The 15,964-nt window shown below is 36.9% G+C and overlaps 2 protein-coding genes across 7 annotated transcripts in view; both read left to right on the forward strand.

Annotated features, from left to right (window-relative positions):
* The first annotated feature begins 34 nt into the window (after positions 1-34).
* On the forward strand, positions 35-10,711 carry tlcd5b (TLC domain containing 5b). Of its 2 annotated transcripts, none has more exons than XM_079872214.1 (3): positions 35-189; positions 4,304-4,506; positions 6,807-10,711. In XM_079872214.1, exons 1-3 carry the CDS (start codon positions 173-175, stop codon positions 7,337-7,339), a joined length of 753 nt encoding a protein of 250 aa, XP_079728340.1. In that variant the 5' UTR covers positions 35-172; the 3' UTR covers positions 7,340-10,711. The 2 variants fall into 2 exon arrangements, with proteins under 2 accessions (XP_079728340.1, XP_079728341.1); XM_079872215.1 differs by lacking the exon at positions 35-189 and adding an exon at positions 3,052-3,273.
* Positions 10,712-11,164: 453 nt separating this feature from the next.
* The window catches only part of arhgef12b (Rho guanine nucleotide exchange factor (GEF) 12b), a 77,850-nt gene continuing 73,050 nt past the window's right edge, over positions 11,165-15,964 (forward strand). For 4 of the 5 annotated variants that reach the window (XM_079872788.1, XM_079872785.1, XM_079872789.1 and 1 more), the window contains exon 1: positions 11,165-12,629. In XM_079872788.1, the coding sequence (XP_079728914.1) occupies positions 12,598-12,629 (32 nt within the window). In that variant the 5' untranslated portion in view covers positions 11,165-12,597. The remainder of the gene's footprint in view (positions 12,630-15,964) is intronic. The other variant, XM_079872787.1, reaches the window with a different exon arrangement.

The raw sequence follows: 15,964 nt of genomic DNA on the forward strand, positions 1-15,964 counted from the left end.
TTTAATTACCTCGTCCGTCGACTTGATGCCGGTTAATTGCAGTGCTGGTGCAAACATATCCACATTGCTATGCTTTCTCACAGCTGTCATTTTTGTTGCGTGATTACTTTGTTATTGAGAGGAAAGCGCGCGAGCAGTGCAGACGTCTGCCAGCGTGGATGGCGTGAGGAATATGATACAGTTGCAAAGGTATTTCCAACTTCTTTTAACTTCTAACTAAGCGGAGAACGAAAAAAAGAACTTCCATGTGAGAATATCGGGACCTTGAATCACGTTCAACCTCTTGTTCTTGAATGCGAGCAGCACGTTGCTGGCTGCAGTTCACATAACGGCCACTGGTGTCGCTAATAAAAAGGGTTTCTGAATTCTATAATATTTTATCACGTTTTATCACATTTGCTTAAAGGGATAGTTCACTTTGAAATAAAATTTTGGTATGTTTTAGCTTACCTCAAGGGCATCCAAGATGTAGGTGTCTTTTTTTCCGAAGTAGTTTCAATTTTGATATTTTTAGGTCAAACCGTTCTTGTCTGTCAGTCATTTCATGCAGGTCTATGGTCACTGTCTCAAAGAGCATGCACACAGTCCAAATTAAAACAATTCCCCATCGTCCAAATTAAACAATTCCCCATCGTCCAAATTAAACAATTCCCCATCGTAAGTACACATTGATGGCCTAAGACACGAAACGAGCGGTTTGTGTGAGAAAACGAACAGTATTTATATCGTTGTTACCTCTTGAACACAGCCGCGTCCAAATGATCTGAGGGCGCGGGCGGGTATAGATATATACACTAGACGTCGCCTTGGCTACTGCAGTTCATTGGAACGAAACCGTAGCCAAGCGACATCTAGTGTATATATCTATACCCGCCCGCGCCCTCAGATCACTTGGACGTGGTTGTGTTATAAGAGGTAAAAACGATATAAATACTGTTCGTTTTCTCACACAAACCGCTCGTTTCGTGTCTTAGGCCATCAATGTGTACTTACGATGGGGAATTGTTTAATTTGGACGATGGGGAATTGTTTTAATTTGGACAAACCGCTCGTTTCGTGTCTTAGGCCATCAATGTGTACTTACGATGGGGAATTGTTTAATTTGGACGATGGGGAATTGTTTTAATTTGGACTTTGTGCATGCTCTTTGAGAGAGTGACCATAGACCTGCATGAAATGACTGACAGACAAGAACGGTTTGACCTAAAAATATCAAAATTGAAACTACTGCGGAAAAAAAGACACCTACATCTTGGATGCCCTTGAGGTAAGCTAAAACATACCAAAATTTAATTTCAAAGTGAACTATCCCTTTAAATAAATGTGGTATATGTGCATGAGAGCAGCAGAGAACAATCTTTATCCATATGTTTACAATTGTGAGTTTAATATTTTTATTATCATTATAGCATTTATGTCTCTCTGAACACTGCAGATACTTAATTAGTGTCCATGTATGAGAACAGAACACTGCTAACATAACATAGTCAGTGCACACGTATTTCTTTTTTTATAAATCGTTATAAAACTTCTTGGATGAACTTGAAAAGTGACAGCATTCTGATGTTTGTATTTACATTATACAACCGAAACGTATGTGCGTTTCAGAATTGTAGGTTATTTCCTCCAGGTCTCTGTTGGGAGGTAATAACCTTGCTCTGTCTCAGATTATAGCTAAGCTGGATGTGAGTTAATGCTGGGACTCAGATACCCGTCCGCATCCTCAGGACATTCTTCAAGGGTAGAGGGAGGAGGATGATGGAAACGTGTGTTCTGATTATGGATAGAAGTCTGTCAAAGTGTGTTAAAGTTACCATGAAATCAAAATCGACATTTCTTGTTTCTTAAAGGTGCTCTAAGCGATGTTGAGTGACATCACTTCTTGTTGACATTCAAAGTATTGTCAAACAAAACGGGGGCTAGCTCGACCCTCCCTCCTCCTCATCCCGTCCCCTCCCCCTCCCTTCCATGCTTTTAATGATGTAAATTCGGGACTTTGCGCGTTCCTCCTTCTTTTTCCCTCTTCTTTGCTATTTGTTCATCGGAACATTGTCTCTTTGGTCGTGTGTCGGCCATATCAAAATTCATATCTAACGTTAGTCGTTGTCTAGGACATCTCTCCTCTAGCTAACTTCCCTCTTCATGCTTCTCTCTCCTCCACTCCCCACACCCCCCTTCATGTGCATGCACACTAACCCGCCCACCCCCACCCCCAAATCATTCTTGTCGGTTATTGGCTGGAACACTGTTTTATGTTTCGTGGTCCAGGCTGGGCCAGTTTGTTTTTGTTGCCGTTAGTGGAGCCTGGGGTGTCTACAGAGACCGTGTTTTTTTTACAGTGTGTTCAGGGGACAGGCAGCTAGCGGATAGTGAGGAGATGTTTGCTGTATGTGACAAAAAATGTTTCGGCCTAAAAAACGAGTGACATATCTTAGAGCACCTTTAATGGAATATTGCAGTATTTATTATAAATGATTTATCAGTGCAGCCACATCATTATTTTTTAATTCATGTGCCCGCATAATTTTTAATCAAAATAACTTTTGCAGCAACATCTCTTCTCTTCTCTGATGATGTGTTTACTGGCATGAGGGCGGGACAACCTGTCACTCACATGACATCACAACAATAGCAAATCACAACAATCCAATCAATTCCAGATGGACAAAATCAAGTTCTGCCCTATTTTTTCTTGTTCGAGAAGCTGTTTCACTCATATAAAGGCGTCACAATAAGGAAAGAAAAGACTAGCAGTCTCATTGGTTCATACTGTGACTCTCAAACTAATCCTGTGTCTTTTAATTGACATCATCCAAACACCTGGCATTAAAACGTTGCACAATACTTCCCTCATTGGCCCAAATCGCTTGTAACTACAGTACAGGTTGAATGAAATTAAAGTTGGAAGTTTACGAGGGCACAAATCATCACCCCACTGTTAGGTCATTGTATGGGCAGATGAATGGCTCCATGTAGTTTGGAATTTATCCCTGTGTATATTGGGAGTAAAGAGTCTAATCTCATAAGAGGCTCAGCCGCTTGAGGCCGCATGGAGAAGAGGAAGAGAGCGAACAGAAGCGTTGTAGTTTTACACTCTGATTGTGTCTGCCGTGTCACACCACTCTCGGGAGAGGAGGGATTTTTCTGTCGGACATGTCACTTGAGGTTGGACGTCCCAATGCATTGAGAATGCAGCGGGTTGAGGAGAGTCCTGGAGCTGCTCTCATGGATTTACCAGGATGTTTAGGTTCATGCGCTTGAGTTGTATCTGAGGTTTGTACATGCAAAATGCATTTGAGCAGTTGTCACTCAATTTAGTTATTCATTAGTCTTTTTTTTTTTAAATAACTTTTTAATTAAATTAAAAAATAGAGAAAACTAATTCTTAAAGAAAGTGTCTTGGTTGTGTGCAGACCAGTTTTTAAGTACCACTGAAATTCTATTATAATAATTCTTTTAATATTTTGTTCTTATTTAAATGTGAATTAAAGTTTTATTAATTTTGTTGTGTGTTTTTATCATTTTTAATATGTATAAATTGTTTATTCATTTTTATTTCAATAAATTGTTTTAGTTATTTTAGTATATCAAGTTAAACTAAATGGAAATGAGGAATGCTGCCTTGGCAACTATTGAATAAAATATATATTTTTTTATATATTTTATTTCAGTTAATTTTTTATATTATTTCACAGAAATGTATTTTTATGGTTATAACTATAACTATAAACCGTAATGCAGACAGGCATTTCAAATATATTCGCTAAACATTTTGTAATATTTCTATCTATTTTGTCATATTTAAGGTGTAAAACACTGTCAAATTCAAAAATAGAGAAAACATTTTCTGAAAGGAAGTGTCTTGATTGGATGCCAGATGAGATACTATTATAATTCTTATTAATATTTTTAATTAGTTTTTATTTTCATATTTGCAGTTTTCAGTTTAATTTGAGTTTTTTTTGTTGTTGTTGTTTTTGATAGGTTTTGTCATTTTATTTTTTCTTTTATAAAGTATATATATATTAATGTATATAGGCCTAATATATATTATAATATACATTAAAAATATATACTTCTATTTATTAATTTCTATTTCAGTTTTAGCTATAGCTATAGTTATAGTAGCCTACATCAAATAAAGCTGTCTTGACAACTCGTTGTTAGTTAATTTTTTTCAGTTGAGGTTTATTTTATTTCAAGTAACAAAGTTTTAGTTCACTATAATAAACCCTATGCAGACAGGAATTTCTAATATTTGCTGAATATCTTATCAATCTTTGTATCTATTTTGTCTCTCCAGTGCAGAGATGGCCTGGTTGATTATTGAGACTAGCTGCAGCCTGATTGGCTGGTTCTTTCTGTACGTGTTGCTGTGTCACTTGAACAGTGTTGGAGATTATGAGTGGAACTGCAGGCTGGTAACTTTGATCCATGGCATCCTGAGCATCTGTGTGACTGCCTACATTGGCTTCATTGCTGGGCCGTGGCCTTTCACACACCCAGGTAAATTGTCCTGTCTTGTTTTGAAACCTTTTTTGCTTCAGTATTGTGACGTATTTCCAAATGAAATGAAATATTGAATGAGAAAAAATAGAGGGCTTGATTGCAGCAGACTGATGATAGGAGGATAAGTCAAACTGACATCATCAGAAAAGGAACGTCCTTCCTGAGGGGAAGCAAATGTTCAGATCTTAACTAAAGATTACAAAGACATTTTCTTTTTCTTTAACTTGCACAGATTATTTGTTCACCACAAGACATGTGGTAACAAAATAAATAGGTTTAGTTTTTATTTCTTGCAGATTTGAACCCTAAAGCATGACTCATATAGTATTGGGTTAAAAGTTTCAAGAGTGTTACCAGTGGTTATGTTTAGGGTTAAGGGTTAGGTCACGTTATATTATATTATATTATATTATATTATATTATATTATATTATATTATATTATATTATAATATATTATATTATATTATATTATTTAAAGGGGTGGTTGATTATGATTTCACTTTTTTAACTTTAGTTAGTGTGTAATGTTGCTGTTTGAGCATAAACAACATCTGCAAAGTTACAATGCTCAAAGTTAAAAGCAAAGGGAGAGATTTTCTTTTAAAGAAATTGCTTTTTAAGGACTACAACACACAGCTGGTAGAGACTACACATTCCTCCCGGGTTAGTGACATCACCAACCCTAGAATTTACATAAACCCCACCCCCGGGAACACGATTTATAGATTATCATGAACTACACATAAGCTACATAAATTCATCAACTAACCATTCAAAAATGTCCTGATGCTTGCTTCTACATGTTGTCACTTCTTCTTGAGTCTCTCCATCATTGTCTGAATCCAGTTTGAACATAAAAGGCTAAACGTTTTTGAAATTTTCAGTGCATGTCTGTGTGAGTGCAAGCTGTTGTAGCTCCGCCCTCTGTCCCGGGAGCAGCAGCTCATTTGCATTTAAAGGAACAGACACAAAACAGTGCGTTTTTTGCTCACCCTTAAAAATTGTCAATTTTAACATGCTATATAAAATATCTGTGGGGTATTTTGAGCTGGGGACATCAGAGATTTATTTTACATCTTGTGAAAAGGGCATTATACCACCCCTTTAAATGACCCTGTAAAGCATGACTTATGAAATAATGAAAAAATTGTTTTTTAAATCGGAACATTTTACTTAATTTCCACAAATTTTCCAATGATATATTACATTTTTATTAATTTCCACAACTTTTTCATAACAAATTAAAATTAAAATTTAATTAAAATTTCCACAACTTTTGGAACAATGTATTGAATCTTTTGGAACAGTTTATTGAACCTTTAGACCAGGGGTGTCAAACTCAGTTCCTGGAGGGCCACAGCACTGCAGAGTTTAGCTTCAACCCTAATTAAACACACCTGATCAGCTAATCAAGTCCTTCAGGCTTATTTGAAAACTGCAGGTGTGTGTGTGTTGAAGCAGGGTTGGAACTAAACTATTGCTGCGTTCCAGTCCAAAATTGTCATGCCCTTCACTCGCTAACTTCCCTTCGTCTCGTTCACTCGGATGTACGTCATTGCGAGTGCCCACTACTGGCGGAAACTGCAATGGGCTGAACTGGAACGTCCTAAGCCCTTCATCACTTGGAATCAGCTGTGGAGTTGATTTATTATTTAAATTTTTTTCCCTTTAAGAATTTGTTTAATGCAGTATCCAAATGTTTATAGGTGTGTTTGGGTTGTTTTAAATTTAAAAAAATTATAATTAATATATCATAGATTTGTCTGTGTGGTGGTGATTAGACGAGATATGCGGTGACGTCACAATCGTATTGCATTGTGGGACATATAGGTGCCTTAAGTGTACATTTGAAGCGGACTCGCTCCCTCGGTCAAAATCGAGGGAACGAGGGTCTGTCCATATAAACTTCCCTCGTCCACTTCACGAAGTGGAACGCACTTCAAAATGGCGGCAGGGATTCCCCCGAGGGGAAGTGCTTAGGGAAGTTCGCAAGTGCGTGTCTAAAAGTGGACTGGAACGCAGCATATGTAGGGCTGTGGCCCTCCAGGAACTGAGTTTGACACCTGTGCTTTAGACAATGAATAATATATATATATATATATATATATATATATATATATATATATATATATATATATATATATATATATATATACTCAATCCTATGAATGCAGCACCCAGCACCATTGCTGATCCACACAGTCAGATCATTATTCCACATTGTGTCAATTATAACTGTCTGTCAAGCCTTTAAGAATGAATTAGATGTGACTTCTGACTCTCCTCTTGTTTCCAGGCACTGAAAACACATCTCTCCAGATCCTGGCTCTTGTTCTCAGCTTGGGATACTTCTTCTTCGACATGGCTTGGTGTGTGCATTTCCGCACCGAGGGTCCGGTGATGTTGGCCCACCACACCATGAGCATCTTTGGAATCCTGCTGGCGCTGGGACTCGGCGTGTCGGGCATCGAGACCTGCGCTGTCCTCTTCGGCAGTGAGATCACCAACCCGCTCCTGCAGGCCCGCTGGTTCCTCAAGCGCATGGGCCGCTACGACAGTTTAGCTGGAGATGTGGTGGATCTGCTCTTCATTCTTCTGTTTGCCTCTGTGAGGATCGGGGTTGGGAGCAGAATGCTGTACTGTGAATTAACCTCTCCAAAGCCACTGTTTATAGTGAAAGTTTGTGGGGTGGCTATTTACACTCTCTCCTGGATCTTCATGGTGGACATTGCACGTTTTGCCTGCAGGAAAACTCGCACCAAATACAGGCGATGGAAGGAACGGTACAAGCTGGATGATTCTAATGGACACGCTGTTAAAGTGAAATAGGCCATTCTGTGAACAAATGGCATATCTGCTGATATATGTAGAAGGATTCTGTCATCATTTACATTGTTTACCCTCCAAACCTGTATGAATATCTTTCTTCTACTAAACACAAAGGAAGATATTTTTAAGAATATGGGTAACCAAATAGTTGATGGACCCCATTGACTTCCATTGTATGAAAAAAATAAAAAAAATAAATACTATGGAAATCTTCTTTTGTGAAGAAATTCATACAGGTTTGGAACAACTTGAGGGTGAGTAAATGATGACAGAATTACAATTTTGGGGTAATCTATCGCTTTAACTTAACATGGTTTCTACACCTTTTCACTAATTAATTTCTATAATTTACTGGATACATTTACATAAAAGTTGAAATATTTAAAACATATCAAAATGTATATTAATTAAGGCTATTTCCAATTCCTGACTTTCCCAAATTGTTTTTTTTTTGTTTTTTTCATGACATTAGGATTATATTCATTTCCACAACTTTTCCATGATATATTAAAGGGGGGGGGGGGGGGTGAAATGCTATTTCATGCATACTGAGTTTTTTACACTGGTAAAGAGTTGGATTCCCATGCTAAACATGGACAAAGTTTCAAAAACTAAGTTGTACGTTTGAAGGAGTATTTTTGTTCCAAAAATACTCCTTCCGGGTTGTCACAAGTTTCGGAAAGTTTTTTTCGAGTATGGCTCTGTCTTACGTAAGATAGGGCGGAATTTCCTTATATGGGTCCTAAGGGCACTTCTCCGGTAAGATCGCGGCCGCGCGCGCACTCGTAGACCAGAGCAAGAGAGTGAAAGCAGTTCGCCATCAAAGCGCCCTGCCCGGCTTTTGGGAAGTCAATGTCACCAAAGAAGTGTGTTTTTGGTTGCCAGGGCAAGACAACCCTGCACAGATTCCCAAAGAACCCGGCGTTAAGGCACCAGTGGATGGAGTTTGTTTTTCTGAGCATAAACGGAGTTGTGTAAGACTGTTGTTCCCTGCATTTCGACGATGATTGTTTTATAAACAAAGCCCAGATCTACGGATTTGCAGATCGTCTAATGCTTAAGGATCGAGCAGTCACAATGATAAAGGTTCGCGGTCGTGCGTTGGAACCGGACGGTGAGTAAAACTGTTTGTTGAACAAATGTCTCTGTGTGTTGTCACTAGCTTGGCGCGTTAGCACAGCTAAGCTTCGCCCACAGGGCCCGCCCCCAGCCGCTCGTTTTTTTCCGGAAAGACTCGGTACAGCCTATCTTTCTGTTAAAAATTTAATAAAACAAAAGACTTTTTGGAGATATGAAGGATGCAATATTACTCTATAGGTACTCAAGATTAACAGGAGATTGAGTGAAAATGAGCATTTCACCCCCCCTTTAAGATAATATTTTTCATGACTTTTTCTTGTTAATTAAGATTGTATAAATTTTCATGAATTTTCTGACATATTAAGATATTAATTAATTTCCAAAACTTTTGCATGACATATTAAAATGTAAATTTTCATGACTTTTCCATAAAATATTAATACATTATAAATTTCCTTGACATATTAAGACTTTATTTATTTCCTCAACTTTTGCAAGACATTTAATTTTAATAACTTTTTCATGACATATTAAGATTTTATTAATTTCCATTGCATATTAGCTACATATTACTATTTTCCTTGACATATTAAAGGTTGTATCAGCGATTTCAGGCCCAAACATAAATTATCACATTCATCTAATCTAAACACAAAAACAATTGGTTTCACCAACCACTCAAAACCAAAATAAATAGTGTACCAATCACCGACAGGGGTGGGTGTTGTGAGGTTTTGCGCTCGTGCACGGCTGCACGCGAAGTCGGAGAACACGAGCGCAAAACCTCACAACACCCACCCCTGTCGGTGATTGGTTGAAACACTATTTGTTTTGGTTTTGAGTGGTTGGTGAAACCAATTGTTTTTGTGTGCAGATCTCAGAGCCTAGGTTGCCTAGAGACGCGTTTTTTTGACGGCATGCTTATGGGGCGGGCAGCTAGCGGATCGTTAGGAAAGATTAGATGAATGTGATCATTTATGTTTGGGCCTGAAATCGCTGATACAACCTTTAAGATTTTAATTCATTTTCACAACTTTTGCACGACATATCAGACTTCAGAATTTCATGACTTTTCTGTGACATATTACGATTTTATTCATTTCCATTTTCCGTAACGTATTCATATAGGCTATTTTATTCATTTCTTATTTTTTATTTTATTTTGATTACTTTTCCATGACATATTCATATTTTATGCATATTAATGACATTCCAAGGTCTAGAAAACAACTTTAAAAATAAAGTTAAAATGTGAATTTTAATGAACTGTGTTACGAACTCTAAACCAAAGTGCTCAAAAACACAACTACACATTAACATGAATGTGCAATCAAACAGAAAAGTACAATGACAATGGGAGTGCACTCATGTTTCACATCTGCTATTGCTATTGAGCCTGTGAATGAGAGAAGGTTTTCTTGTGCAACATCATTGCCTGTTACTGCAAAAAACTGATACTGTATTTCCTCAATAGACAGAAAGAGCCAATACTGCTCCAAATGTGTGATTTTCGGACGCGCTCACACAGTTTTGCCCCCACCTTCTTCTCAAACATGTCTGCTCTTCTGTGAAGCTTGTGGAAGTAAACCCGCTCCACATTCTCTTCCCAGATAGTAATCGGTTTTACAGGTTTAATGACACAACTCAAATTCACCACTAACCTCTTGGTCTTGTGGATTTTCAAATGGTTTCTTGTCACACTGCAAAACAACCAACTTTGTTTAGGATTCATATATTCTTAAAGCTAAAGTAATGAGTTATGGTCATTGAATCTGTTCTGTGATCTGTTTGGACTGGTATTTCTCTCTTTTATATAGACACTAAACAAGAGACAATAAGATAGGCCACTGTATCCAAACCACAGAAGAATCTTGAAATGTTAAAAATGGCAAACTATATTGATAATGCAAGAGGCCTGTTTTGAACGTAACATGTAGGCCTAGATTTTTAGTACGTATGAGTCCACATAAATAAAGCCTCTCAACTACAACCTACAACTTTCACAATAAAGATTTCACAACTGCATTTCCCCCCAGTTGTTTTATTTATTATAGTTTTATTTAGATTTTTTTGTGACAGATGAGAAAACCCTGCCAATATCAGTATCCCTGTTCACACATGAGCTAAATTATTTACAGATTATTGCTAAATGTTACTGTGGGATCAGAAACACTGGAATTCATTGATAAATGTTCACAGATATCCATTCATTGTTTAAAACGTATGAACCGCTAGGTGGCGCAAAAGATTGAAATATGCTCCTTATCACTATTGACCAATAAATCACAGCTCTATTGTATCAGTGTCTTTCATTCCACATGAATTATTTCTGTTTTATTTTCTCCTTATTTGGTATTTTATAGATTATAACTTACACATCAGCTCTAGGCCTATTTATTTAACACAACATGACAATGAATAAAAGCCAGGTTCTTTTTTGTTGTTGTTGTTGTTGTTGTTGTTGTTGTTGTTGTTGTTGTTGAATATTACAATACAATTATATGATGAATATGAATGTATAAGTTACACATGCTTAATTGATTTCTGCATTAATTTAACCATGGATATGCTTCTTTCGAATGTTTCATTAACATAGTGACTTTGTTTATTCTTTGCCGTTTCTGGCTAATCTGTAAACCATCTAACTTGATTTATTGGTTTAAGTGAGTGAGTAATGTTCTTAATTTGCCACTGACAACAACTAGTAGGCTAGTCTACAACACTTGGGAGGCGATGTTGCTGTTTGCGGAAGGATACGCAAAAGGAGGTGAAGCGTCGCAGGCTCGCAGCAGGCGTAGGAATCCGGGATGTGATTTTACTGAAAGTCAGGAATTATCTGGATTTTTGTGATTTTTTTCTTAATCGTTTTTAATCTTCGTACAGCGCGAAACTGACACATGTGACAACATATGCGTGTGTTTTCTTCATTTGCGTTTGTATAGAGACTGAATTCTTGGTGCACAGATTCTGGTGGAAAAAGAACGGCTAAAAACTACTGAATTTTGGAAAACATGGAGACAAGAAGGGAAGGACCCGACTAAACCAAAGTTTCCAAACAAATTATTCCGGGAAAAGAGGGAATCCGTTCGCGAGAGGAAAATATGTGTAGCACATCCGTCAAGTGTGGATTGTATTTTATTGCCGCTTTGAAACGAAGCTTCTTTGAGCAGAATTCCTGAACTGGGAACTATACCGCTGCTCCTAGCACAAACATCAAACGATTTGTAAAGTTTTCTCCCGATTTTGTAGTGGAAAATGTGGGAATTCTGGAAGTTGGACTAGGCAGGAGAGGAATTACGATGAAAGGCTGAACCGTGTGGCTGTTTTAACCCATCGTTTGAGTGAATTTCCCCAGATTTCCACACGTTGGAGTGGACAGGAAGGATACATACATTCTTATGGAGAAAAAGTCCATTCAGCGTGTAAGGGGCCTAAAAAGGATGTATATTTAGTTTACAGACTAACTTTACAGTGGCAATAGCCTACTACAAACTTGCGTCTTTTTACAGTAGAGAAAATTCGCTTATGGGATTCGGTTCTGTTTAGGAATGCCGATTTGGAAGTATGTCGTGTTGGAAATGATAGAAAACCGCCGAGACGTACGAAGTAACAATTGGGACTGTAAAACGAGCCAAGAGCTTTTGGACTGACGTGAAATGCGACCGGACAGTCTCTTTCATTCGTAAGGCAACATTTTAACAAAAGATTGTTTATCTGAGTTTACTTCCAGTCGTGGTTTGGGATTGACAAAGGCGACTGTATCCAGACAGAGGCGAGGGGGAAGCCTGTCGGGCTGTGTGGTGGCATTTTGGCTGGGAAAATGATGAAGCGTCTCAGACAGACAGAAAGAGTTTTCCTCCATTGATCATCTGTGTTTGCTTTTAGCATCGATTTCCTTCACTAACTCTTTGATATCCGTAGAGCTACAGTCAGATGACACAGCATAGTAAAACCAACACAGTCAAACCGTGGAAATATAAAACATAAGCTTGTATCTCTCTTCCATTCAAGAGGAGACATTCCCGAAAACATCAAGACGGAACTGTCAGAATTCAAAAGTGCCACTCGGCTGTTGTTGATGTTTTTGTTTATTATTTTTCTTTCGAATACAAAGGTGTTTTACCATGGTAAAATGCTAATTGGATAAGAGCTGAAGAAAATCAAGAAAGGAAAGCCCAATGAGCGGCACACAGTCCACGCTTGCTGAGAGGTAAATGATGACATAATATTTACATGATTGTGTTTATGATAATGATAGTGACCTGTCATAGGTTTATGACACTGTTTATACATATCCAAAACACTGTATTGTTGATGTTGAGATGAATCTGGCAGCCTTCAACAAAATGTAGCTACTTGTGGGAATAGGCTACAGAATAAATTACAAGTGTTTGGATGTTTACCTTAGTAATACCATGGTATTCTTATATATACTCTCGGGATACTATGTACAAACTTTGGTATTCATATAATTGTCATTAGCTACCATGGTTTATTAGCAAATTACCATGGTGTAACTGTACCTTGGGTGTTGTTTTAAAGGGATAGTTAACCCAAAAATGAACATTTTGTCATTACTTACTCACCCTCAAGTTTCTCCAAACCTGCATGAGTTTCCTCCTTCTGTTGAACACAAAACAATATTTTGAAGAATGCTGGAACCAGACAGTTGACGGCATCCATTGACTTCCATAGTAGAAAAAAAAAAAAATACTATGAAGCTAATGGGTGCCTTCAACTGTCTGGTTACCAACATTGTTCAAAATATCTTCTTTTGTGTTCAACAGAAGAAACTCATTCAGGTTTGGAACAATATGTTGGTTTGTAAATGATTAATTGTTTTTTATTTTGGGGGGAACTATCTCTTTAAAGAGCTCAAGTATACACAGAAATGTACTATTTTTGGTACCATGGTACTACCATGGTATTCTTCTAAATACCTTTGAGTACTATAAATACCATCACATGAATATGCTAATCATTTAATATCAATACACCTCAACGTACCCCACCCTGGTACTGCCATGGTACTTTTTATGTAAGGCGAGTTAGTATAAAATCTGAATAAGTATCCCCATACAAAACCCAAACCTAAGTCAATGTTCAGTGTTTAAGATCTCTTTAAGATCTAAAACCGATCTTAAAGAGCATGATGGGTAACATTGTCACAAGTGTGATGATCCAGTTTTTGGTTGAAGTTGTTCTCCCGGATGTGTGAGACGTGCAGTCAAACCTGTTTCTCTCAAAATTGTCAAGTTGATAAGAAAACTGGTGACCTTATGACCTTGCAGCTCAAATTTACTTGATTTTTTTTTCCAGATAAACTTTCTAAGCAAAACCACTTTGGAACCACTAATTTATTGTGACAGTGTGTGGTTTGTGTGTTTGTGTATTGTTTTGGTAGTGCACTAGTCACTCAGAATGACCCAGAGAACTGTGAGTGATGGAAAGATCTGAATTGGATCTTTGAATCTCGATCAGTAAGATGAACACATCTGTATTCAAGTAATTTCGTTCATTTGAGCAGAACTAAATTAAATGTTACATTTTCAATAGCCAGATTCTTTTCTGCAAACTTTGATCATATCCCGAAAAATGAGAAATTATGATATACAGAAATGATTAATTCGGGGTCTTCTGGTCCGAGTCACTCGTTCTTTTGTCACATGACAGATGCATGCTAGTACAAGAAACAGAATTGATTTGGCCTAATTCACCTTTTGACTCTGGTTCGAGTCGTTCCTTGCCATGTGAGAGGAATGAAAATGAAAGAATTGTTCATGATCGACCCATCACTATACCTGCGAGCCCACGGCTTGTGACAGGAAGCACTTTAGATGTGCTGTCATCTCACTGTGTTCTGCTAATGCTGCTCTTAAGACTCGATGTGTCTCTTGTTGTGGTTTTACACCTTTTGAGTTGTTACCTGTGCTTGCTCGTGCTCGACCAGTCGAACACATTTCAGAGAACAAAACTCAGAAGATGCTAAGTGCTAATGTGTTGTCATCTTATCTGTGTGCGGAGTTGTGCCTTGGTGCATGTTGTGTGATATCTGTGTTTTGACACCTATGCTTTTTTATAAATTATATCCATCTTGCAAATTGCATGAGTACAGATGTAGTGCACAGCACGGTCTAGCTGCTTTTGTAAGGTGATGTTCTATGATAGTCATCAGGAAAAACAGGTAGTTTCCTCAAAGGCAAGAACAGGGCACCTGCTTTCAGTAAACATTACCATCTACTATCAGGATTTCACAGATCGACATTTGCATTATTGCATATTTGAGACGTATTTATTTTGAAAAGGAGAGGTCAGATAAGCGTCTGTGTTGCATGTGTTAAGAAAAAAAAAAGCTTCCTTTAAAGGGTCAGTTTACTGTTAGTTAGGTTTCATTCATCTTCGTAACACAAATGAAGATTTTTTTGATGAAATCTTCCGCTTTCTGTTCCTCTATTGACAGACTGCACAACTACCACTTTGACGCTTCAAAAAGTTCATAAATAGATTGTAAAACTAATCATATGAATTGAGCGGTTTAGTCCAAATTTTCTGAAGAGACATGATCGCTTAATATTACGAACAGATTGAATTCAGACTTTTATATTCACATATAATCTAGGGCTGTCAAACGATTAATCGCATCCAAAATAAAAGTTTGTTTTTACATAATATGTGTGTGTACGGTGTATAATTATTTTCTATATATAAATACACACACATGCATGTATATATTTAAGAAATATTTGCATGTATATACTGTGCATATATATTTATATTATATATCATTTATATTATATATACATATTTTACATATAAATAACACATTTTTCTTAAATATATATGCATGTGTGTGTATTTATATATAAAAAAATAATTATACTCCATACACACACATATATTATGTAAACACAAACTTTTATTTTGGATGCGATTAATCGCGATTAATCGTTTGACAGGCCTAATATAAACATTAATCAATGAACATTTAATTAACATGTTAATATGTGAAATTCAATATTTTCATCATATAAAGCCATCGTATCTCTTCAGAGAAACATGGACTAAACCACTCCAATTCATATGGATTAGTTTTACATATTAGATTTGTGGTAGTTGCGTAGCTGTCAATAGAGGGACATAAAAAGATCTTCATTTGTGTTCCGAAGATGAACAAAAGTCTTGCGGGTTTGAAACGACATGAGGGTGAGTAATTAATGACAGAATTAAACATTTTTGGGTGAACCTTTACGCAACATTTGTTGCCACTGAAACTTTGTATTATATTTTCTGTAGTATTGTAAATTGAACTGGTTACACAAGTTCAGATTCACAAATTGAGTCTTTTACAATGGGGGTGTGGTTTCAATTGCATTATCGAATTATTCAATGATCAATGTTTTTTGTTATTTCCTTATAGTGGAGTCCTAAAAAAAAATATATATATATATAAATATATATATATATTAATAAAATAATTTAAGTAGTATTACATAAATTGATGTTGATCTGTTTTATTATAAAAGCTTTATGCTTAGCATAGCACCT

The sequence above is a fragment of the Squalius cephalus genome (genome assembly GCF_949319135.1).
Source record: "Squalius cephalus genome assembly, chromosome: 5".
Classification (NCBI taxonomy): domain Eukaryota; kingdom Metazoa; phylum Chordata; class Actinopteri; order Cypriniformes; family Leuciscidae; genus Squalius; species Squalius cephalus.

Bases quoted from the DNA above. Each gene is read 5' to 3' on its own strand.
- tlcd5b (XM_079872214.1), top strand. The intron at 4,507-6,806 runs GTAAATTGTCCT...TCTTGTTTCCAG, and splicing joins GTGGCCTTTCACACACCCAG to GCACTGAAAACACATCTCTC.